Source organism: Oryzias melastigma, linkage group LG7 (assembly GCF_002922805.2).
Source record: "Oryzias melastigma strain HK-1 linkage group LG7, ASM292280v2, whole genome shotgun sequence".
Taxonomy (NCBI): Eukaryota; Metazoa; Chordata; class Actinopteri; order Beloniformes; family Adrianichthyidae; genus Oryzias; species Oryzias melastigma.
In genome coordinates, this window is record NC_050518.1 from 25638617 (window position 1) to 25664686 (window position 26070).

Here is a 26070-nt window from a genome sequence, read left to right on the forward strand (position 1 = left end):
GTCTGAGTTTCACATAGATCAGTGTTTCCCAACCCTGGTCCTCAGGGCACACTGTCCAGCATTTTTTTAATCCAACCCTGCTCAAACACACCTGCCTTTGAGGACTGTCATTGTCAGGCTTCTGCTGAGCCTGATGATGAGCTGAATCAGGTGTGCATTAGCAGGGCAACAAGGAAAACATGCAGGACAGTGTGCCACGAGGACCAGGGTTGGGAAACACTGACATAGATGATAAACTATGTAGTTTTTACATCCTGTTGACCTGAAGACGTCTTGTTAGCTCAACTCTACCTCCAGAATGAACAGATTTTATATGCAAAGAAAATCTTTGGTAAAAAGTTTGATCGTTTATGAGTTAAAAGCAGATATTATCTTATGCTGCACAACATTGGTTACTACCTGTCCAGAGCTGCATAGGTTCTAGGCTTTTATCAGCAAAAAACAAGCCCAAATGGCTCTTTTACTGGTAAAGATTGCCGACCACTGGTCTAATGCATCAAGTGCAGAAGGATTTTGCAAAGAGGAGGATGAAGGTTTGAGTGATCACACGTTTCAACTCCATTTTGTTGTGTGTGTGGTCAGAAAAAAACAACAAGCTTGTGCACAGAAGGTGTCAAACCTTCCATAAAGAGTTAAATGACATGTTTACCCCACAGGTGTGAATGGAGGCAGACGTGTTAACCCTTTAAAACCTGAGGTGTCACTGGTGATGCTAAAACACAAAATCTTTTACGTACTATAACTTTTCAACCGTAAACAAGATCATTCCAGCAGATTCTGAAGGAGAAAAGTGGCTCATCTCCTTTAGAATCTGCTGGAATTATTGCATTGACGGTTGAAAAGTTTCACTAAATCAAAGAACATAAACACTGGAGTTCAGGTGTTAAAGGGTTAATAAAGGGAAAAAATAGGGCATGATTGCTCAGTGTCTCGCTGACGTTTGACCAGCAGCTGAACCTACACACCTCCATCACATTTAGTGAAGAGCCATGTCCCTTCATCACCTTCAGAATGTGCTGGGAGTGATGGAGATGAAGCGGCCCATGACTGTGACGCTTGAGCTGCTGCTTCTGTGAGGTCAGACTGAGTCAAAGAGCTGCAGTGAGTATTAATGAGAATTTTAACAGTTCAAGCTGCAGCAGAGAGTTCTTCCTCGGGAACATACAGCTCTGAACACTGAGCTCCTGCATGTCTTCAAAGCAAACGTTCTCCTCTCAGAGAACTGGTTCACGAGAAGCCCAGCCCTCAGGTATCAGGATCTTCTTACAAATCCCAGTCTGGTCCATTTCAGGGGGATGACGGGATTTATCTTCAAAACCAGACATTTCATCAAAGAGCAGCCCTGAACCCCCTTGCAATGACGGAGCTGCAGAAGTGCAGCGGTGCTCGCTGACGCACTTCCATAATAACAGCAGTTTTGTTAAATCTGGATTTCTTTGAGTCTTTTAGATCATTGGGCTCAGATCAACTTCAAATCTTTCCTGTTGTTTACCTGATAAAAGCTAATGACCATATTTTTAATCTTTTCACCTGGACGGCTTATAGTCAGGCGAAGTTTGGGAAATGGGAAACAAGCGCTGGTGTTTCAAGAGTTTTGTTCCACAGTGGAGGTCTGGTGGAGGTCTGGTGGAGGTCTGGTGGAGGTTGGATTGAGGATGGGTGGGAGTAAAGAAATAAAACATTCAGTCATCCTTTTGGGCCAAGGTCTCCCTTGAAAAAGAGATCTAATCTCAATGGGATTTCATGGTAAAAAAATAAAGGTTTACTAACAAACAGTTAAAAACTTCTAAACTGGTCCTAAGATCTCAGACGTGTAGAAGTCCAACATAAAATATTATACACAGACGAGCTTTCATCTGGTTTCTCTTCTAGAAAACAGGACTTTAGTTTCAGCTGGACGGGTGTGGAAAGAACATGGGGAAAACAAAGCAACATTTAACAATGCCTTACGACAAGACTAAACACAAAATTTGGTCTTTCATTGGAAAAAGAAAGCAAAAGAAAAGTAGCTAAAAAGAACAGACAAATAAACAACAACTAACAGAAGCAAAACTAATAAACTATAAATCCGTCAATAGTTTCTTCCCTTAGAGGGTTTTGGAAATAGAAAAACTTTTTTTAAACTCAGCAATAAATTGTTAATTCATTACGTAGAGGACTGAAAATATGATTACTAGCATCAACAATTTAATCTAAAATAAACATTTTTTACATTATTTTGTAACTCTACATTTTAAACCGTATTAAAAGGCAAATTACTCTTGAAATGAATTGATTTAAACAGACCTATATAGGGAATGGAAACTGAACTTTTTACAAGAGAACTCAATCAAGTAGATTCTAAACAGGATTTTGAAAAAGACTGTTTCATTTAAAGAGGTCATTACCATTTTTCTGTTCATTTTTTTTTTCTCGCCACATTTTCAAAACCATCTTATAGTTGATCTGCTCCACTCCTGGACTTGTTCAGCTCCCTGATTGGCTAACTATCACACATCATTTCATTTCATTCATTCATTTCTAGAGCCCCTTCCACCACCAGCCAAGGAGACCCTGAGGGCTGTACACAAATAACACAATACATTACGATCATAAAAACAATTTAAAACAATCAAACATAAAATCCTATTTAAAAAGACATCCAGTTGTCTGGCCAAACAGGAAATGGAAATAGGTTGATAAATACCTTTTTAAGACTGAAATGAAAACATTTTCATGAGATTCTGGAATTACTCTACTTTGTTTTTTTTTTTTTTTTTAGAAAATTCATTTATAAAAAAGACATACTAACACCAACTGATGTTTCAAATCACTTCTGCTCCAAACTCCAACATGAAGGCAAAACCAGAAGTGGATTTCTGTTGTCCACAGCTGGAAATAAATTCTGGAGCCAAGTGCGTTAACGACAAAAGACCAATGCTATTGTAAAAGCAGAAGTATAAAAGGCTGCAGTCAAACGTATGTGTCTGTGATTTAATAGTTGAATTATGAAAAGCTATTTTCCTTCTAAAGACTCCAGATTCTTCGTGGTTGATAAGTAGCTTTTCTTTTTTTTTAGTTAGTTTAAGGTTTCCTTCTAGAAATCAGAACCGCTTTGAAAGCAAAAAAACTAAATTACATTTAGTGTTAATTTTAAGAAATTGAAAAAAAAAATCTTTTTGCGTGAAGGTAAAATATCACTTTATGTTTTTCTATTTACACTGAAATGTTCTTTTTCCCAACATTGTCATTATTCCCAGAATCGTCATTTGTTCAATAAAAGCAGAGAAACTGCTGAGGGTTTTTCCTGACAACAGTTTTTCTGTGGGTCTGAATGGAGGCATTGGGATTCACGGTTAGATCAAATGTATTCAGCTGCAGACCGGATGAAATGGTGATTATACCCACATCTGTGGAAAACCTCATGAAGAAAGACATCGTTCTGGTTTCACAAAAACATTATTACCTTCATGCTATAACAATGAAATGGAACTGCAGCTCTCCTTAATGGCTGCTGCAGGAACACTCAAAGTTAAGACGAGTAAACATCACGGAGCAGAAACCAGCAGACAAAAAGTCCTGGGAAGCCAAACAGCAGCTCGGAATCACTTCCCTTCATCTGTGTTGAGTTTTATACTAAAAAATAAGCTGATTTCATGTCTTTGAATTACACTTGATGACTTTACGTGAAGGTATGTTTCACTGCACTGTTTATAGTTTAGAGTTTACAGTCCAGAAGAAGACACCAAGATTCTTGGAGAGGAAAAATATGTTTATTCAAATATGTATTTACAATTTCAGCATAAATTGTGAAGACCTTTTCCTACTAATTGAATGACCTAATCTCCATTTTTTTTATCAATGTTTCTGTGAATAACAATAACAGAAACATGAATACAGGCTGAGCTTCAGCTCAGCAGCAGAAAACTCTAGAAGCTTATTGTTGCTGGTTCCATTATATAACCATTTTTTAAAAAAAATGTTAGCCTTGAAAAACACAGTTTGAGGTTCATTTTCTCTGAGCATCACAGGCTCAGAGTGGAGATGATAGAGACCGGTTACATGATGACAGTGAATTCTACTTCGTTTTAACTATTAGAAATGGATGATCTATAATATAGCCTATACTTACAAGGTTAGATGAACATCAGTTTCCAGCAGCATCCACATTTTTTGTAGCTTTGAGCAGCAATAAAAATCAGATTCTATTGAGTGTGTAACTACAGCAGCAGAGCAGCTTTACAATAACGTCAGAAACCCGACTGTTGGTATTGACCCTTAAAAAACAAGAACTCAAAGATGAAGATAAGAAATATTTTCCCATTAATGTAAGGCACCATCAAAATAATGATGTGTTTGTCTGTGAATTGTATAAATAACTCCACATATGGCATCTATCAGGTCTCTGGGGAAATGCCAGCGTTTGAGGCAGACTGAGTGTGAGAACTAAAGCAGGATGCTTCCCGCCTAACTTTCAACTCAGACAATACTGGAACGATTTTCTCCTCTGAAGTAAGAAAACACAAAGAAATTCTTTAAAGTTAAACTCCCGTAACTGTCAAACACAGAGGAGTGTAAAATGTCTCGTTGCATTGACCCTTCCCAAGGGGAGAGGGGAGCTGCAGACACAGCCAGGCTCAGGAACCATTTCTAACCCCTGATGCATAGTGTCAAACGGGGGGGCACTGGGTCTTTGTCCTGTCTATTGAGAGTTTATATAAACTGGAGAAAACAGGTTACATTCCTCCATAGGAAATGTATTACCTCCAGCCCTAGCGGAATCAGCCCAGAGCCTTCTCCGTCACATCCTGACGCCATATTGCAAACAGTGCAATCCTTCAGCAGCGATTAGTCCGAGTCGGTCTGAGTCATGCTTTTAGAGGAACTGCTGTCGCCATGACTGAGCTTGTTCCGGCTTATTTAAAGTCCACCCCTCCCACTGAAAGCGGCTCAGGAAAATCTGTCAATAAAATGTTGGAGGTGGGGCCAGCAGGCACCACGTTTTTTACCAAGGCATCTGATTGGTCAGTTTACAACTTGAATAACTTGTGATAAAGAAAAAAATATTTAAAAGAAAATTAGGATAGAAAGAATGTGTAAATGATGAAGCATCAGTGCAAGAATAATTATTCTGACAAATAAAATGACAGAGAAATAACTGTATTTCTCAATATCAGTGTATGAGACTTCTGCCTCTTGCAACCTGCGCTTCCTTCCTATTTGGAACACGAGAGGGGGGGTTGCTATGTCCAATGATTACGCAGTCTATGGTCTTGTCCAGTAAAAGAGCACAGATTACAGCTGGGGGTCTCTTATGATGGACATGTTCTGCGAGGTTGTTTGAAACTCTGAGTGTGTTCATATACACCTCTTTTGTAACTGAGACTGGACTTTATTAAGTTTAAGCTGCTCAAACAGGACAGGGGGGGGGGTTCTAACACAGAATCCACTCGACTAGTATCTATAAACATTTACATTATTAACAATCCACCAGCATCTTTACTGTTACCATGACAACAAGAGAGCAAGTGACATGCCAGTGAACAGCTCATGGAGAAAGGGATAAGGAGAAGTTGGGAAGGAGACTGGTCTGTGTTTTCCAGGACTTTCCTCAATTCAAGTTCCTCTGGAATCTTCCTCTCCTCCATGACATCATCATCATCATCATGCTGTGGATGTCAAAGATCCTCTGTTCCCATATATTCAGACTGTGGTGGTCTAGAAAGTATGTTTGGAGTTGTGGGATACTGCCTGGGGTCTGCTGTGTGAAAGGGGGGGGTCCCTCTGTTCCACCAGCACTAATGAACAGAAGGGTCAGAACGTTCATCGAATGCAGCCCGACTACAACCACAGTTCCTGACTTCCTGTGATCCGGAGTGAGGTAGCAGTTGAGGCAGTATTGGCTGTGTGTGGGGTTATTTTGGCGAGTCAGCACTCATGCACGCTCACACCAGCTGTACATTGACTACATCACAGTCTACCAAAGTGTTGGATCGTCATTTTGGTTCCAGCAAAAGACGTAATACAACGTTTTTATACATATGAAGGATCCATTAACTTATGGGGAACTGTATTCTTTAGTATATTGAGAATAAATATTCTTATAGTGAAAAGCCAAAAGTAAAACATGACCTGATGTTCAATAAAAGGAAAACAAAGAGAAAAACAAACCATTCACCTGGATTTGTTTAAGTAAAAAAAAAAAAAAAGATCTACCAAAAATAGAGATGCTCCACTGTTCCAACCTCATTATAAAAAAAAGACTAGACTGATCCAAAACTCTGATCAACCGATCAGAACATATTCCGAGTTTAAACAAGCCCACAGACCCTTCAGAGGTAAAACCAATGCTATGAACCAACCTGCTGCTGCTCAGGAGGACGTTCTTCCAGAAGCTTCTGAAAACAGAAATGGCAGAGACGCTTTTGAAGACCCAACAATCTCGATTTAAACCAACTCAGATTCATTTGGAAACAACAGAACAGAACAAATGTTTTCTTTCAATGTGGTGAAATGTTCTGTCTTCCTTAAGGGTAACCAAACAGAATAGTTGGAGGCTGACTGCACTCTCAGCCCAGATTTGAAAAAAAAAGAAAAAGGGGTGGGGGGCGGCTAGGGGAGGCATGCTGCCCAGGGGAGCTGTAGTCTGGATCTGTGATTGACAGTGACATTGAGGTCTTGTGAAGTGAGCTCTGCCATTTTCTGCATCGCAGAGAGCTAATGGTCACAAGGTCACATGGTGAGCTTGGTGAGCTTGACACTGAAAGCTGAAACTCTCAGTGTGAAGGGTTCAAAGATGAGCGGGGTGTTTATACTGGAGCTGTGGAACATGATGACGTCGAACTTCTGAAATGACATGGGACTTGAACCAGTTGACCAATCACAAAATGTAACTAATACCTCATTTCAACCTTTAGGGGGCAGCACACAGAAGGTTTTAGACCTTAATTTCAGGAATTGAACAGGTTTATTTTAAGTTGTTGGAAATGTGATAAGGACCAACAGTCAGTGCTTTTAAAGCCCCATTTATAGAGGTCAACAGAGAAAAAAAGCCTACCCTTACCCTTTAGAGGACATATAATTACAGATCTTTTTACATCAGCGGTTGGACCGCCATCATTACAACAAACAAAGGTTAATGAATATAAGGGTGGACCCAAGAAGTCCACTGCAAACATCAGCTGACTGCGTCATAAATGAGGGAAAGAGGATTGTTTAAAAAGAGGAAAGTGGAAAGTTTATGAACTAAATATAGACTGCATACTTAAGGGAGGATTATGTGGAGACAGTATGTCAAACTAGCAGCTGCAGAACACAATTATCTCAGGCCGATGCTGTGAAGTCCCTCCCACTTATGTGTAAATATATATATATATATATATATATATATATCCTTTTATTATTTTTTTTCTCCGTTTCTGCCTCAAACACAGTTTAATCAAATGTGATTAAAAAAACTCACAACCAATCAACAAGCAGACAATTTCACTGCAGGGAAACATCTGTGAGGAAACATGACCGCATCACACTGACGACAAGTCGCTTTGGGAACGAATGACACACACAATGACAATACAGAGTCAAACTGAGAAAGGACACACATACACACAATGACATGCTGTGCACAAACACACACACGCACAGAAGCTCACAGTCAACAGCCAAACAGTTTTACAAAAAAAAAAACGGATTTTGAAGGAGCGTGAACACCACACTGATGACAAAACAGCTGGAGTCACACTTTACACACAAACACTAAAATTAAAAACAGAAGACTGCATGTATTAGCACCTGTCAAAGGCGTGAAGGAGCAGTCACCTTGCAGGAGTCAAAAACTGAAGCGTTTACGAGCTCAGCCGGGTTGTGAGAACATTTCACTTCTTACAAAAAACTGTGATTGCCAAAAGAGGCAAATCGTCACGACAACATGTCAAACGTGTCAGAGCACCAACACCGTCGTCTACTCCCTATTGTTTCCATTTAGATGGAGGGAATGTGTTACGTACGTCAGCTTAGAGAGAAATAATTGGTAAAAACAAGGTTTGTTTGGGTGTTTCCAAGGAAACTAGGCCAGGGGCTAAAACACTGTCTCACTTTAAATGTTACTGCCCAGGTCTGCTGTGGTCTTCACAAAACCCTTCTGCAGTTTCTAATTGTCTTTGATCGTTTTATGACCTTTAAAGCCATATTGTGTGTAAAACTGTGCCTATGGGAGAACATGCATGAATATTTTTTTGAGTTTAATGATATGAGGTCAAAGTTCCCAGAGAGGAAGAAATATTTTTTATCTATGAAAATAGATTCAAGATTTAAGAGATTTTATTTGTCGTATGCACAGCTTTCACTGACAACGAAATTTTGTTCCAGTACAACCCGAACAAGATCAGACATACAACAACAGGTACACAAATACAGTTCAAAGTTGACTGAGGTGCAGCAATGATCGGCGCACCTTTCTAAGTTGAGGGTGTGGATTGTTAACAATATTGGGGGGGGGGGTCATTTGGTGACAAAAAAAGTCGCATCTCAACACTGCGTACAATGTGTAGATACAAGAAAAAAACTACACCATTAACACAGAAGCACATATGCAGACACAACGCAGTACATGAGGATCAGTCGGTAGGAGGAAGTGGGGGAGGGGGTGCCTGTGGTTCAGTCCAAGAGTGCACCTACGTGGCGCACCTCCCAGACAATGCACAGGAGGGGGTGAGTAGAGGGATGGCCGAGGTCAAGAAGGGATGAGCAGCAAGTATCATCCATTGCACACAGCGGCTGTTTACACTCTGTAGAAGCGGCTATGTTTTGAGAAACCAAGGACGGCATCCTCAGCTTCTGAAGGGGGGTCCGATTAGGTAACATTCTTTGAGGCACCAGGAGTTGTTTGTTCTGCTAGTTGAGTCCTTGACTGGTCTTGCTTTTTTGAGGCAGATTTTGATCCAAAATGTGGGCAATTTAGACCAGTCTACTCTCACTACGGGCAGAAACTCGCTCCAAGTTGGCATTCATCTTTGGCACAAGTTCCAGAATCGCGAGCACCCTGCTCAGGTGGGCAAGACACGCACAGTGCTTTTGATCCGCTTGTGAAAGTTTCTCATTGTGAGTCTCTACTCCCTGAAGGATCTTTCCACAGAGCTCCGACAGATCGCCTCTCTCCGTCTTCCGCTCCCAGACTGCCCGATAAATCAGAAATCCTCTGGTCCCCATTAGGAGGAATCCAATTATCAGAAATCCAAATAGGTACACATCCTCAACATCTTCCACAGACAGCTGGGCCAGACACATCAGCCTCCACTTGCACCATGGATCGTTGGTGTATCCAGCCGCGTGGGTTCCGTCTAGGCAGGAAGGGTCCGCTTTACCGTTCCTTAGCGTGGAGTAAATTTTGTCGATTGAATTCAGAGACCAGCTGATCAGATCTATTTTCAGAATGCAAAAGCAGTAGTTGGAGCAGATTGAAAAGTGCAGGCTCTGGGGCAGACAAGACAAAAGCCTTGGATGTTCATTCTCCGTTCATTGACGTCGCGCCTTATAATCCGGTGCCCTTTATGGTCCAAAGAAAAGAGTACCGTATGTCTTGAAATGGTGGCCGGTCTCTAATAAATGTCAGGTTAAACAGGTGCGTGTTACTTTAGTCGCCAATCTCCAATAGTAGCCAGGCCCCTTTAAGATCTGCCCCCTACCCTCACCTGTGCACAGTCATGCAGACGCTGGATGTCTGCGGTGTTAGTGTTGTGTGGTGATGACCCAGAAAAGATCATTCGAGTTAGCCTTTAAACATGGTGCAGGAGAAGATGCCAAAGAATCATTCTGGTGAGGAATTTGCACCGCATTGAGATGAATCCTAAACGTATCAGAAAATGGCGCAAGCAGACGGGTGATATAGAGAAGACGCTGCAGAAAGGTAGCAGACGATCTCCTGATGAAGGTGCAAAGGAAGCGAGCAACGAATTAGAGGGACTGGTTTGAAGATGGATTACTGAACAAAGACTGAGAGGTGTGCCTGTCACAAGGAAACATGATACAGATAAAAGCAAAAATAATTTTTCTATACAGTATGATGATGCTTCAAAGAGAACAGACGGCCTTCTCTAATACCGGGTTTCTCCAATAGACGCTGGTCTCTATCAGACACCTGTCTCTGATAAACACCGGTCTCTGATAGACACCTTTCTAATAGACGCCTTTCTCTAATGGACACCGGTCTCAAACAGACACCTTTTAAACAGATGCCTTTCTCTAAAAGTTGCCTCTCTCCAATAGACGCCGGTCTCGAACAGACGCCTTTCTAATAGACGCCGGTCTCTAATTGACGCCTTTCTCTAATAGACGCCGGTCTCTAATTGACGCCTTTCTCTAGTTGACGTCTTTCTCTAATAGACGTCTTTATCTGATAGACGCTGGTCTCTAATAGACACCGGTCTCTAATACACGCCTTTCTCCAATAGATGCTGGTCTCTAATAGACGCCTTTCTCTAATAGTTGCCTTTCTCCAATAGACACCAATCTCCAAAAGATCCCAGTCTCTAATAGTCAACGGTCTCTAATATATATACCAGTCTCTAATAGACGTCTTTCTCAAATAAATGGCTGTCTCTAGTAGACACCGGTCTCTAATAGACGCCCTTTTCTAATAACTGCCTTTCTCTAATAGATGTCTTTCTCCAATAGACGCTGGTCTCTAATAAACACCTTTCTTTAATAACCGCCTTTCTCTATTAGTTGCCTTTCTCCAATAGACACTGATCTCCAAAAGATCCCGGTCTCCAATAGCCATTGGTCTCTAATAGACGTCGGTCTCTAATAGACGCTTTTCTCTAATAGATGGCAGTCTCCATTAGACGCCTTTCTGTAATAGACACCAGTCTCTAATAGATGCCTTTCTCTAATAGACACCGGTCTCTGATAGTCAAGTCAAGTCAAGTCAACTTTATTTGTCAAATATACTGTGATACACAGCACAGATGAAATTTCCTTCCTCTCATCCAACAGTGCAAATAGCAATTATAGTAGCAGTAATAGAATAAAAATAATAGCGGTAGCATGTTATTTACAAATATACAATAGGAAGAACTATAAAGTGGCATTAGTGCAAAGTCTTTGGTCAGGAGGATGTTCAGATGCAGGAGGGGGGTGGAGGTCAGTTAGAGTTTGTAGCAGGGGGTCGGGGCAGAGGGGGGAGTGTTGAGAGTGAGTTCAGTTTCCTGATGGCCTGGTGGAGAAAACTGTCCCTGAGCCTGCTGGTTCTGGCCCGGAGACTTTTCAGTCTCCTTCCTGATGGCAGCAGGCTGAAGTGGCTCTGGGATGGGTGAGATGGGTCGCCGGCAAAACTGATTGGCCTTGCGGGTGAGGCGGGAGTGGTAAACGTCACAGAGGTCAGTGAGAGGGACACCAATGATCTTCTCAGCTGTTCTCACAATGCGCTGCAGAGACTTCCTGCAGGATGCAGTGCAGGCTCTGTACCACACAATAATACAGCTGGTCAGGATGCTCTCAATGGCTCCACTGTAGAAGGTCTCCATGATGGGGCGAGGAGCTCGAGCCCTCTTCAGTTTGCGGAGGAAGTACAGGTGTTGTTGAGCTTTTTTGGCCAGTGATGCGGTGTTGTGGTTCCATGACAGATCTTCAGAGATGTGCACACCCAGGAACTTGGTGCAGCTCACCCTTTCCACTACAGCTCCATTGATGGTCAGAGGGGCGTGCTGGGTGTGAGCTCTCCTAAAGTCCACAATCATCTCCTTTGTCTTCTCCACATTCAGATGGAGATTGTTCTCCCTGCACCAAAAAGCCAGCCTGCACACTTCACTCCTGTAGGGGGTCTCATTGTTGTTGTTGATGAGACCCACCACTGTTGTGTCATCCACAAACTTGATAAGGAGGTTGGAGCTTGATGATGAAGCGCAGTCATGAGTCAGGAGGGTGAAGAGGAGGGGGCTCAGCACACATCCTTGGGGAACTCCGTGTTTATCGTGATGGTATTGGATGTGTTGTTGCCGACTCGAACTGCTTGTGGTCTCCCTGTCAGAAAGTCCAGCAGGCAGTTGCACAGGGAGGTGTTGAGTCCCAGGTGGTCCAGCTTGTGGATGAGCTGCTGGGGGGTGATGGTGTTGAACGCTGAGCTGAAGTCGATGAACAGCATTCTGACATGTGGGTGAGGGCTGAGTGGAGGGCTGTAGAGATTGCGTCATCGGTTGAGCGGTTGGACCGATATGCAAACTGGTAGGGGTCCAGAGTAGTGGGGAGTAGAGCGATTGGGCGGTAGTCGTTGCAGCAGGAGGGGGATGACTTCTTTGGAACCTGGATGATGGTGGTGGCCTTGAAGCACAAGGGGACAACCGCCTGGCTCAGGGAGAGGTTGAAGATGTCTGTAAGGACATCTGTGAGCTCATTAGCACAGTCCCTCAGGACACCGCCGGGGATGTTGTCAGGCCCTGGGGCTTTCTGTGTCTTTACTCCACTTAGTGCTCTAATCACGCTGTCAGGTGAAAGCATCAGCACCAGGTCGTCAGGAGGAGGAGGAGTTTTCTGTGCTGTAGAGTGGTTGTCTGCCTCAAAGCGGGCAAAGAAGACATTAAGCTGGTCCAGTACATGGGTGGAATTATCACAGGTCTGCGGGAGGGGCTTGTAATCTGTGATGGTGTGAGTCCCCCGCCACAGGTTCCTGATGTCTCTGCTGTCCCTGAAGCGGTCAGCTGTCCTCCGGGAGTACTCTCTCTTAGCCAGCCTGATGCCTCGTGACAGGTTGGCTCTGGCTGTTCTCAGAGCAGCTTCGTCTCCTGCTATGAAGGCAGCGTTCCTCTTCCTCCAAAAGTGTGTGGACTTCTCCTGTCAGCCATGGCTTTTGGTTGGCTCGAGTGGTGATGGTTTTTGTGACAGTGACATCATCCATGCACTTCCTCATGTAGGATGTGACTGTCTCTGAGTATTCCTGTAGGTCAGTGACGCCGCCGTATGTGGCCGCCTGTCTGAATACACTCCAATCAGTGGTGGCGAAGCAGTCCTGCAGAGCCTCAGAAGATCCCTCAGGCCACACCTGGACCACTTTTGTAGCTGGTCCGGTGACTTTAACCTTTGGCCTGTATGCTGGTATTAGCATGACGGTGGAGTGGTCTGAAGCACCCAGATGGGGGAGGGGGCGGGCTCTGTACGCTCCACTATGTGAGGTGTAGACATTGTCCAGGATGTTGTTACCTCTCGTGGGAAAGTTGATGTGTCCATGGAGTTGTGGAAACGCGGTCTTTGGATTTGCGTGGTTGAAGTCCCCGGCCAGGATGACAAAGCGGTCGGGGTGGGCTGTCTGCTGCTCACTGACGTGCTGATATAGTTCATACAGAGCCTCACTCCTGTTGGTGGTGGAGCTGGGAGGAATGTATGTTGATACCAGCAGTACGGAGTTAAATTCCCTCGGCAGGTAGAATGGCCAACATTTAATGATCATAAACTCTACCAGTGGAGAGCAGTGTTTGTAAACCACAGCAGCATTCCGGCACCAGGCATCACTGATGTAAACACACAGTCCACCGCCACGGGATTTCCCCCCCATGACGAGCGTCCTGTCGGCCCGGTAGCATGTTAGTCCCGCTAGCTGAATAGCACAGTCCGGGACGCTGTCTGTTAGCCATGTTTCCACAAAAACATAGATGCAGCACTCACTCGTGGTCTTGGACGACGTGCGGAGAAGGCGGATGTAGTCCATTTTATTGTCCAGAGAGCGCACGTTAGCCAGCGTTATGGTCGGGATAGCAGGCCGGTGAGGGCTGGCCGCTAGCCTGGCTCGGATGCCTCCGCGTTTCCCCTCTTTTGTTTCCTCAACAGCCGCCTGTGGCGCCTCCACCATGGCTTGGCTGCTGGAGTGAGGGTCGGTGCTTGAACTGACCTCCGGAGCAAACCATTGTAACGTAGTTTGACTAGATCGATCTCCGTAGTATGGTTCAAAGCCGTAGTTCCGCCAATGGCGAGCAGGACCTCGCGGGTGTATCCTCTCATTTGGTCAACACCAGATATGGCAAAGCGAAAAAAAACACAAAAGCGCCAAACAGGACGTTGAAAAAAACACGAAAACGGGAGAAAGAGGAGCCGCTGCGTGTGGACGCGCTGCCAGTTACCATAGCAACCCATAGACGCCTCTTGCCAATAGACATCGGTCTCTAATAGACCCCTGTCTCTAATAGACAAGGGTCTCTAATAGATGCTTTCGCTTTTCTCCAATAGACGCCAGTCTTTTGTAGACGCCAGTCTGTAAAGCCTTGTACCCACTGAGGGGTCCGGTACGGTCTGGTCTGGTAAGGAGTGGTACGGTGCGGTCCAGTTAATTCTGGCAAGTGTCTCGTCTCAGTTCAGCAATCCTCCCACTGGGTGGGTTGTTTTCACGGCGCATGCGTGCTGTAGACCAATAGTGTGTCAATGCCTCATTGTCATAACTCATCCAACAGCTCAATTTTTTCTTGCTTTGCTTTTTGTACATCATGTAAATGGTAAATGGTGTATACTTGTATAGCGCTTTCTACCCTCCTTCGAGGGCCCAAAGCGCTTCACAGTCACAGACCCATTCACCCATTCACAGACATTCACACACTGGTGGTGGCTCCGCTGCCGAACACTAGCGCCAACCTCCCACCAGAGGCAATTCGGGGTACAGTGTCTTGCCCAAGGACACTTCAACACATGGGTGGGTAAGGCGGGAGTCGAACCCGCTCACTTCTGATCAGGAGTTGACCGCCCTACCACTGCACCACGGCCGCCCCAATACAGTGTTCGCCCCTCATTTCCAGGGGTTAGGGACCAGAGACCTCCACAAATCCGTGGATAAATAATAAGAACCCCCCTGACGCCTTTCTCTAATAGACACCTCTCTCTAATAGTCGATTCCCTCTAAAAGTTGCCTTTCTCCAATATACGCTGGTCTCTAATAGACTCCGGTCTCATAGACGCCGGTCTCTATTAGACGCTTGTCCCTCATAACTGCCTTTCTCTAATAGTTGCCTTTTTCCAGTAGACGCTGGTCTCTAATAGACGCCTTTCTACAATAGATGGCTGTCTCTAATAGACATTGGTCTCTAATAAATGCCTGTCTAAAATAGATGCCAGTTTCTAATAGACATCTTTCTCCAATAGACACCTTTCTACAATAGACGCCCCTCTCTAATAACCGCCTTTCTCTAATAGTTGCCTTTTCCAATAGACACCGGTCTCTAATAGATGTCTTTATCCAATAGATTGCTGTCTCAAATAGACACTGGTCTCTAATAGAAGTCTTTCTCCAATAGACGGCTGTCTCTAATAGTCAACGGTCTCTGATAGACGCCTTTCTCTAATTGCTGCCTTTCTCCAATAGGCACCGTTCTCTAATAGATACCGGTCTCTAATAGACGTCTTTCTCCAATATACGGCTGTCTCTAATAGGCACCGGTCTCTAATAGACGCCTTTCTCTAATAACCGCATTTCTCTAAAAGTTGCCTTTCTCTAATAGACACTGGTCTCTAACAGACCCCTTTCTCCAACAGACGCCGGTCTCTAATAGACTCCGGTCTCATAGACGCCAGTCTCTAATAGACGCCTTTCTCTAATAGTTGCCTTTCTCTAATAGACACTGGTCTCTAATAGACGCTTTTCTCCAATAGACACCGGTCTGTAATAGACCCTAGTCTCTAACAGATGGATGTCTCTAATAGACAACGGTCTCTAATAGTTGCCTTTGTCTAATAGACAACGGTCTCTAATAGATAACAGACTCCAATAGACCCCAATCTTTAATAGATGCTGGTCTCTAATAGATGCCTTTCTCTAATAGACACTGGTCCCCAATAGACACCGCTCTGCAATAAATGCCTTTCTCTAATAGATGCCTTTCTCTAATAGACACCTGTCTCTAATAGACTAGACGCTGGCCTTCAACAGACACATACCCAGAACCTGGTGGAAATGAATCTTAGACAAAGTGGACAATAGGCTCAAATGTAGAACATCACTGATGGAATCTGATAGTGTTGTTTTCTGCTCTTTATGTACATTTCCAGCAGCGCAGACAGAATTCATTTAGGAAGCATAACTATTTAACAAAACCAATTTTTTTACTATAATTTTGTTTCATTCTAAGCTAGTTAAGTATAAGATGGCTTCTCTTTTCTTGTAAACACGTTGTCATTTCCAGTCCATGTAAATACAGAAATCAGCCTTTGAGCAGATACATTTATACATTTCAGCCCTCTCTTCCCTCTCTCTTGTGGCTGAAAGTTTCCTCCTTGATCCTCTCTGAAGGTTCAGGAATACTTCAGCGAGCTGCAGTTGCAGAACCCTATAGGACCACTCAGCTAAAGATCCTCCTCCTATGCATTAGATACAGAAACCACCAGGCTTCTGTGTGTTGTGTTGCTGGGGACTTACCATGTTGAAGCAGTCAGCATTGATGAGCTGCAGCAGCAGGCTCTCAGATGTCTCTAGGGAGGGCTGCAGGGAAACAGTCAGCCTGTTCAGACTAAATGGCATCATCTCCAGCAGCTGAGGGCTCAGCAGAGCATCTCCTGAAGAAGAGGTGGAAACAAGTACATTGGTTAAATTCAAAGAAAACAATTCTCCTCGCAAGGAAATGTTGACTCCGGAAAACATGTTATCATCTGGACACTCAATAAGGAGAACAGAACTGAAGTTTTTTAGTGCTCATCCATCCATCTATATATTAGATTCTTTTCATGGGAAAAATGCAGACACCCTGGCAGGCGGAGCTTCAGGAATCGAGTGGTTTAACTTCCGGGTAGAAAAAAAATAACTGATATTTCATAAATAATTTGTTTTTTAGTGTTGCAAATTTAATATATGTTCATATACATGGATATAGTTCACTCTGAAAGGTATGGCCCTTTTAAAAACTCAAAGACAGGATTTTCATCGGAGGGGGGCTTTAACTGTTTTATTGTTTCTTTTTCTTTGTATTTAATTGTTTCATGATCTTATTAATATTGTATTGTCTTTCCAGCACTTTGGTGGCTCCAGCTTATAAAAGTGCTATATAAATGATAAATTGATTAATTGATTGAAATTACAGCCTGCGGGCCCGCATCCACATTTGGCCCGGTCTCCAAACACTATCAGAGACCCGTGATTTTTTTTTTCAATCTGGCCACTGTTAATAAAACAGAATACAGTCTTGTCTTTCCACCCTGGTCTCCGTGCAATCATGCTGCTGCATGTCTTTTTTAAACAGCGCACCCTGATTGGCTGGAGACTTTGTAAATCAATCTCCTCATGCCGTTTGCATAAACCCGGAGCTCTTCAGACCCACAGAAAACTTCAGATCTTTGCTTTCAAACCCTACGCTCCGCCCCTGTCACAAAACCTAGGCTCCACCCCCATCACAAACCCTTGGTCCCGCCCCATCACAAGTCATAGGCTCCAACCCCATCACAAACCCTTGTGCTCCGCTCCGTCACAAACCATAGACACAGCCCCAGTCACAAACACTAGGCACCGCCCCCGTCACAGACCCATAGTCTTCCCCCCGTCACAAACCCTAGGCGCTGACCCCCGTCACAAACACTGGGCTTCACCCCCGTTACAAGTCATAGGCACCGCCACCGTCACAAACCCTAAGCTTCGACCCCCGTCACAAACCATAGGCTCCGCCCCCGTCACAAACACCAGGCTCCAACCTCATCACAAACACTAGGCTCCGTCCCCATCACAAGTCATGGGATCCGCCCCCGTCACAAACCCTAGGCTCCGACCCCCATCACAGCCCCTTTCCTCCACTTCGTCACAAACCCTCGGCTCTGAACTCTGTCAAAAACCCTAGGCTCCAGCCCTGTCACAAACACTAGGCTCCCCCCAGTCACAAGTCATAGGATCCACCCCCGTCACAGATAATAGGCTCCGCCCCCGTCACAAGTCATTGGCTCCGCCCCGGTATAAACCCTAGATCTCCGCCCCATCACAAATCATGGGCTCCTACCCCGTCACAAACCCTAATCTCCGGCCCCCCATCACCCTGCCCAGTGACAAGTCACAGGCTCCACCCACGTCACAAACACTAGGCTCCGCAACAGGTCAAAAATCCTTGGATCCACCCTGTAACAAACACTAGGCTTCTCCACAGTCACGAGTCATAGGCTCCGCCCCCTGACAAACCCCTAGGCTCTGCCCAAGTCACAGACCTTAGGCTCCGCCCCGTCACAAACACTAGGCTCCGCCCCCATCACGAACCCTTGGCTCCGCCCACGTCACAAATCCTTGGTTCCCGATCGGAATACTGCGGGTTCGATTCCCGCCTTGCCCACCCATTCGTCCTAAGTTTCCTTGGGCAAGACACTGAACCCCACATTACCACTGGTGGAAGGTTGGCTCAGCACCGGAGCCACCAATCAGTATGTGAATGTGTGAATGTCTCTGCAACTGTAAAGCGCTTTGGACCTTCAAGGAAGGTAGAAAAGCACTATATAAGTATACACCATTTACCATGTTACAGACAGACATTTTTCTTTACAAGTACAAATCAGTTCATTCATCTTTGTGATGAAAAAAGGCAGTTCTTTGAGTTTAAAAGGGCAGTAAAGATGACCAAACCTTTCTGGAATAACAACACACTGAGTTCTTATGAGAACATTTGTTTGTCAAAACTAGTTGAGATTCAAAGCTAACCGCTCCACGATCCTTCTGTCAATCATGGGCAAAAATGCAAAAGAAACAACAGTCAATGAAAACTTTTGCCTTTGGGGCTGACAGACTAAACTGAGAAATGACTGAAGGGATTCTGTTAGCCAATGACTGAAAGAGACCCCCCCACACCCAGTCAGAGTAATTGTAATTAGTGGAGGAAAAATGCAGCCCAGCTCTCTGCAGCCCAGTCTCTGGGCGCAGAGAACGGAGAAGGCGCTCCTTAAAGACAGCTTAGGTCTCTGCAGCTCACAGACCCAGAACATGAAGAGGATTAGCCTGCTACCATACCTCCCACTGACTCCCCCTGATTATAGCTCTGTGGTGTCAGACTTCATTACGCTCCCCCTTAGAAACTTCCTTGCTAAGTACTGCAAACATTTGAACTTCAGCAGGAAGTGACTTTGCTCTGTGATGAATGCTGTGTATGACTCTGCCAAAGCAAACTCTTCATACGTTTGGCTTCTGAGACGACACCAGATGTGCTGGAAAGGCTTCAGCTTCAGAGGAGGTGAAAAATGGGCTTAAATGGACTCCACAGACACCAGGAGGTCACATGACTTCATCTGCTGCCCAGCTCGGCTTAAGACTTTATGATCTACATGTACTCTTATACCATGGTCTTGGTGAATTCTGATTGGTTGCAGGGTGTCCATTAAGCCTAGAACACTTTCACTATAAAAAGCTACACAGTCACTTTTCCTGGCTAACTTTTAACCGATATCAAAATATGACAACACATGATAAATTAGAGATAAAAACAATTTCCCCAAACACATGCTTGAAAATTACTGAAAAATTAGGACTCTGAGAACAAAAAATTCCTAAAAAATAAAAAATGATACGGGAGACTTGGCCTTTAGTCCACCCATTTCTCAGACATGTGAGACTTCATCCAGCAACCATGACACTCAGAAAAATCCACCATATTGAAAATCATGTAAATACTTTTGCTCAGGAGAAAATCCCGCTTGAAACTTCAAACGTCATTCTTCAGATGATCAGAAGAAAAGGCGAGCGATTTTATGGTACAATGTGTAGACCAGCAAAGTGCTTTTCTACCTTCCTCGAAGGCCCAAAGCACTTTACAATCACACATTCTCCGCTGCTGAACACTGGCGCCAAACTTCCACCAGAGGTACTGTGGTGTTCAGTGTCTTGCCCAAGGACACTTCGAAACAAGGACGTGCAAGGCAGGAATTGAACCTGCAATCTTCCGATCAGGAGTCGACCACTTTACCGCTGCACCACAGCCGGCCATTTATCCTATTTTTTTAATTTGATTAGTAATGATCAGTTAATGGTGAATGTTTCTTCAACCAAAGTGATCCAGGAAATACTCTGTTTCTTTGAAAAAAACTATAACTTCATGTCTGGACAAAAACAAGCAGGAAGAGAACTTTCCTCTGAACTGATACTTTGGAGCACGTTCAGCACATAAACCACTTTCCTCCACTGGTTAGTCCTTATTCACCAACTGCAGCAGAGCCCGGTCGCTAAGATGAGCCAATTCTCTGCGGTGGAGCCGGGTCGCTAAAGCGGAGTGGGTTCTCTGAGGTGGAGCCGGGTCACTGCAGTGGAGCCGGGTCACTAAAGCGGAGCCGGTTCTCTAAGGTGGAGCCGGGTCGCTAAAGCATCAGAATTTCCACAAGAAAAGCGATGATAAAACATTCCAATGTTCTCAAATATCTTTGTTTTTAACACAAAATAATGGATTACATAAATAAATATATTAAAAAATGAATAAGAAAATAAACCAATCATTAATAAATAAATAAAATAATAATAATGACCATATAGCAGATCCAGACGACTGAAGAAACCACATATTGACTGACTGACTAGAGAAAACTAATCATTTTAATTCAGTTTCAAATGTCTGTATTAACAGATCCTCCTTCATAGAGAGAGAAGCCCTGGTACCGAGAAAATCTTTGAAGAATTTCATTTTTTGTAGATTTCTGTAGAACTCCTCACAATAAAAAAATTCTGATGTATATGTCTTCCATTCATTGGAGGTGTGGGGTGCTCGCGCGCGCCAGCTGCGTCAGAGCGGGAGCTGCTTTCTATGGGGGTCTATTCAAACGTTTTTTTTACTAGGGCTGTGGATTATTGCTTAGGTGGCGATCTGATTCGATTCACGAATCAAGCTCAACGATTCACGAATCGAACCACAATTCTTATTTTTTAATATGTTTATTGCTATGTGTATGTCTATTTACTGGATGGATGAAAATTGAAATTATTTGTATTTAATCATCATTTATACATTTATTTAGAACAGGAGATCAGAATCAACAAAACTGATTAAAAAAAACACAAAGATTCAGATAAAAATGAATTTTGTTTGTGATTTTAAAGTTTTTTCTATCAATCTTCTGGTTCAGCAGTGAAACAACATAAAAGGATAAAATCACTGCTGTTTTGGATCATTTAACAGCAAAACCTGAAAATGTTCTACACAGTTTTCTATTCTCAAAGTTCTTCAATATTTTACGTTCTAATCATCACATATCAGTGCAATTACATATTGGTATGAAAAGTCTTTTTTTGAGATGACTCCAACCACATATTGATGTGTGATTCCTTCCATGACAAATGTGGACAAAGGTGGACAGGATTTTATGTCTGCCATGAACATTAGTGAAACTCAAAAATCAATGATTAAAAAAAGTTCAGCGCACTGTCTTGTGGGGTCCAGATGACCCCACTTTTAATGTAAACAAGCCAAGGAGAGCAGAAGGGTTAATAGGAGCAGTCAGCACGTCGATTAACCTTTTTCCTCGACATCATATGCGTCTCCCATTCATTCTAAGTCAGACATCCACAGACAGAGCTGGAAACTCCTACATGCGGCACGGCAACAGAAACACATTTTTTGAAAAGGCGTGAGCAAGAGGGGCGGAGCACGCAAATTTATCACGCGATTGCGTTCAGTGTTTCATGGCTCCTCCTTCACCCAGCTGACTGGAGGAATGAATGAATGAATGAGGAGGTACTGGACAGTTCGCCGATGTCCCGCCTCCAGAGCCATATACCTCACTGTGATTGGTTCGTTCAGCTACGCTCACTACAAGTGTCATTCATTTCAAGCTTGCGGGCCACACTTACATTAATCTTTCATATTAAGACGGGGGCCGCAAATTATTGTCCCGGGGGCCCTGAGACCCCTGCTCTAGAGCTTACCTGTTGGAGACGGCTTAAGCCCAGGAATGTCTTCCCACCCAGAGACAAAGAGGTTCTCTGGAAGAAGATGCATTACTTCTAGGAGTGAAGGATGGTCCTTTATAAAACACTCCAAATGGGCTTCATCAATGGGCTTCAGGAAACCACTGTCTGCAAAGAGAAACAACAAATGAGGCATGACTATTCTGATGGTTTGATGCAAATTGTTCCTGTGAACACAGCAGTTCAAACAAAGATGCTTCATCTCTGAAGAGGAGCATTCTACTGAAAACATGGAATTATTTGGCTTTTGTGACATAGCTGCAATGTTCCCCTATAGAACAGCAGCTCTCCAGCTTGGGAAACATACAGGTTTCAGCTGAACTGGGGTCATGAAGGTCATCTAGCAGTCTGGTCATTAAGCACAAAGCTACGGTCCACTGGAAGAGCAGCATGGAGGAGTGTGAAGCCTTGGATTGGCTCTCAGTTTCATGAAACTGTCCTCTCTGCCTGAACTCTCACCATTCCCAATAGCAGCACCAGAATGTGGAGCAAGTGGAGTCTCAGAGAGGACTTTTAGAGCGACAGACATCCTGGTTAGACACACAGATACAACTGTCCTGGTTACACAGGTGAATCATCTGCATGTTAAATAACATTTAGGTTCATTCTTACTCTGTATAAAGGGTATTCTATTACAGAAGCTTGTCAGTTTTCCAGTGTGTCCTGCATGTTGTGACTGATCCAGGCTTCAATTAGGATAAGTAACGGTGAAAGTAATGGACCATCTGTTTGCCACATTTGAAGACCTCCATAGCAGCATGCAGATCCTCCAGATCCTCCTCCAGTTTTCCCAGGTGATGGCAGCATCTTGAATGCAGCCTCTGGACCGGCTCGGTCTGTCCTTCTGTTTCTGCTCATTAATCCTCTCAGACACTAAAAAGGTTTGGGGATTCTTTATCACAATGTTTCCTGTCAGTCTTAACTTTGAGGATAAGAAAATAAACTTTTAGGCTAAAGTTGTTGCTTTATATTTGATATATATATTGGTATACGGTAATAAAGAACACATGTTCTATATTACCCGGAGGTCCAGATCCAGCCTTCCCGGTAATTCTATCCGGCCCTCCAGATCATTTTATTTTATTGTTATTAATGACCCGATGTTATCTTGCGCTCATTTCTAACTTGTATAATTTTGACAAAATATATTTTATGGAGAGTAAAATATTGAAAGTTATTTAAGGTTTAAGTTGATTTATTCTGGAAATGAATTCCTGTCTGTTTTTATTCATAGTAATGTTAAAAAGCTGCACTTTTAAAATTTTAAAATTTTCTTTTTTTGCGTTCAATAAATGTTTATCCTGTTCAGCCCGGGACCTACTGTGGGTTTTTGATTTTGGCCCCTGTGCAATTGAGTTTGACACCCCTGATATTAAAGGATCGACTTCCATCCATCCATCCATCTTCCTCCGCTTCATCTGGGACCGGGTCGCGGGGGCAGCAGTCTAAGCAAAGATGCCCAGACTTCCCTCTCTCCAGCTCTTCTGGGGGGACCCAGGCAAGCCGAGAAACATAGTCTCTCCAGCGTGTCCTGGGTCTTCCCCGGGGCTTCCGCCCAGTGGGACATGCCCGGAACACCTCTCCAGGGAGGCGTCCAGGAGGCATCCAGATCAGATGCCCGAGCCACCTCAACTGGCTCCTCTCAATGCGGAGGAGAAGCGGCTCTACTCCGAGCTCTGTCCAGGTGGCTGAGCTTCTCACCCTATCTCTAAGGGAGTGCCCAGCCACCCTGCGGAGAAAACTCATTTCAGCCGCTTGTAGTCGGGATCTCGTTCTTTCGGTCACGACCCAAAGTTCATGACCATAGGTGAGTACTGGAACGAAGATCGACCGGTAAATTGAGAGCTTTGCTTTCTGGCTCACCTCTCTTTTCACCACCACGGACCGGTACAGCGACCGCATAATAGCGGACGCCGCTCCAATCCGCCTGTCGATCTCACGCTCCGATCTTCCCTCACTCGTGAACAAGACCCCAAGATATTTAAACTCCTCCACCTGAGGCAGGAGCACTCCACCCACCGAGAGAGGACAAACTACCTTTCTCCGGTCGAGAACCATGGCCTCAGACTTAGCGATGCTGACCCTCATCCCAGCCGCTTCACACTCGGCTGCAAACCGCCCCAATGCATCCTGGAGGTCCCAGTTTGATGGAGCCAACAAAACAACATCATCTGCAAAGAGCAGAGAGGAAATCCTGTGGTCCCCAAACCAGATCCCCTCCGGCCCCTGACTGCGCCTAGAAATTCTGTCCATAAAGACTATGAACAGAGCCGGTGATAAAGGGCAGCCCTGCCGGAGTCCAACGTGCACCGGTAACAGTTCTGACTTACTGCCGGCCATGCAAACCAAACTCCTGCTCCGGTTGTACAGAGACCGGACAGCCCTGAGTAAGGCTCCCCGGACCCCATACTCCCAGAGCACCCTCCACAGGACACCACGGGGAACGCGGTCGAACGCCTTCTCCAAATCCACAAAACACATATGGACTGGATGAGCGAACTCCCATGAACCTTCCAACACCCTGGAGAGGGTGTAGAGCTGGTCTACTGTTCCACGACCAGGACGGAAACCGCACTGTTCTTGAATCTGAGGTTCGACTATCGGACGGTCTCTCCTCTCCAGTACCCTGGCATAGACTTTCCCAGGGAGGCTGAGGAGTGTGATTCCCCGGTAGTTGGAACACACCCTCCGGTCCCCCTTCTTGAAAAGGGGAACCACCACCCCAGTCTGCCAGTCCAGTGGTACGGTTCCTGTTTGCCACGCAATGCTGCAGAGACGTGTCAGCCAAGACACTCCCACAGCATCCAGAGACTTGAGGTACTCAGGGCGAACCTCATCCACCCCTGGAGCCTTGCCACCGAGGAGCTCTTTGACTACCTCGGTGACCTCAGCTTGGGTGATGGACAGTTCCACCCCAGTGTCCTCAGCCTCTGCTTCCTCAACGGAAGGCGTGTCAGCAGGGTTGAGGAGATCCTCAAAGTATTCCTTCCACCGCCCGACAATGTCCCCAGTTGAGGTCAGCAGATCCCCACCTGCACTGAAAACGGTGCCTGCAGAAAACTGCTTTCCCCTCCTGAGGCGCCGGATGGTTTGCCAGAATCTCTTTGAGGCCAACCGATAGTCCTTCTCCATGGCCTCACCAAACTCCTCCCAGGACCGAGTTTTTGCCTCCAACACAGCCCGGGCCGCAGCTCGCTTAAACTGCCGGTACCTGTCAGCTGCCTCTGGAGTCCCACAAGCCAGCCAGGCCTGATAGGACTCCTTCTTCAGCTTGACGGCAACCCTTACTTCCGGTGTCCACCACCGGGTTCGGGGGTTGCCACCACGACAGGCACCAGAGACCTTGCGACCGCAGCTCCGGAAAGCAGCAGAGACAATAGAGGTGGAGAACATGGTCCACTCGGACTCTATGTCACCAACCTCCCTCGGTACCTGCTTGAAGTTTTCCCGGATGTGGGAGTTAAAGACCTCCCTGACGGAGGGCTCAGCCAGACGTTCCCAGCAGACCCTCACAGTACGTTTAGGTCTGCCGAGTCTTTCCGGCCTCCTCCCCCGCCAGCGAATCCAACTCACCACCAGGTAGTGATCAGTGGACAGCTCTGCCCCTCTCTTTACCCGAGTGTCCAGAACACACGGCCGGAGATCGCCTGAAACGACTACAAAGTCGATCATCGATCTCCTACCTAGGGTGTCCTGATGCCAGGTGTACTGATGGACACCTTTGTGTTCGAACATGGTGTTTGTTATGGACAAACTATGACGTGCACAGAAGTCCAACAACAAAACACCGCTCGGGTTCAGGTCAGGGAGGCCATTCCTACCAATCACGCCCCTCCAGGTGCCACTGTCATTGCCCACGTGGGCATTGAAGTCCCCCAGGAGGACGACGGAGTCCCCCGTTGGGGCACTTTCCAGTACCCCTTCAAGAGACACCAAGAAGGCCGGGTACTCCGAACTGCTGTTCGGCCCGTAAGCCGAAACTACAGTCAGAGACCTGTCCCCCACCCGAAGGCGAAGGGACACGACCCTCTCGTCCACCGGTACGAACTCCAACACCTGGCGGCTGAGCTGGGGGCTCACGAGTAAGCCCACGCCAGCCCGTCGCCTCTCACCGTGGGCAACTCCAGAGTGGTAGAGAGTCCAGCCTCTCTCGAGGGACTGAGTTTCAGAGCCCAGGCTGTGCGTCGAGGTGAGCCCAACTATATCTAGTCGGTATC

The 26070-nt window shown here is 45.2% G+C and overlaps 1 protein-coding gene across 4 annotated transcripts in view; it reads right to left on the reverse strand.

Moving 5' to 3' along the window:
- Nucleotides 1-26070, reverse strand: part of nphp4 (nephronophthisis 4) — a 139716-nt gene that overhangs the window by 83593 nt on the left and 30053 nt on the right. For 3 of the 4 annotated variants that reach the window (XM_036212921.1, XM_036212919.1, XM_024293476.2), the window contains exons 5-7: nt 21812-21961; nt 16364-16500; nt 6342-6377 (exon numbers count right to left, since the gene is read on the reverse strand). In XM_036212921.1, coding sequence (XP_036068814.1) covers nt 6342-6377; nt 16364-16500; nt 21812-21961 — 323 coding nt within the window. The remainder of the gene's footprint in view (nt 1-6341; nt 6378-16363; nt 16501-21811; nt 21962-26070) is intronic. The other variant, XM_036212920.1, reaches the window with a different exon arrangement.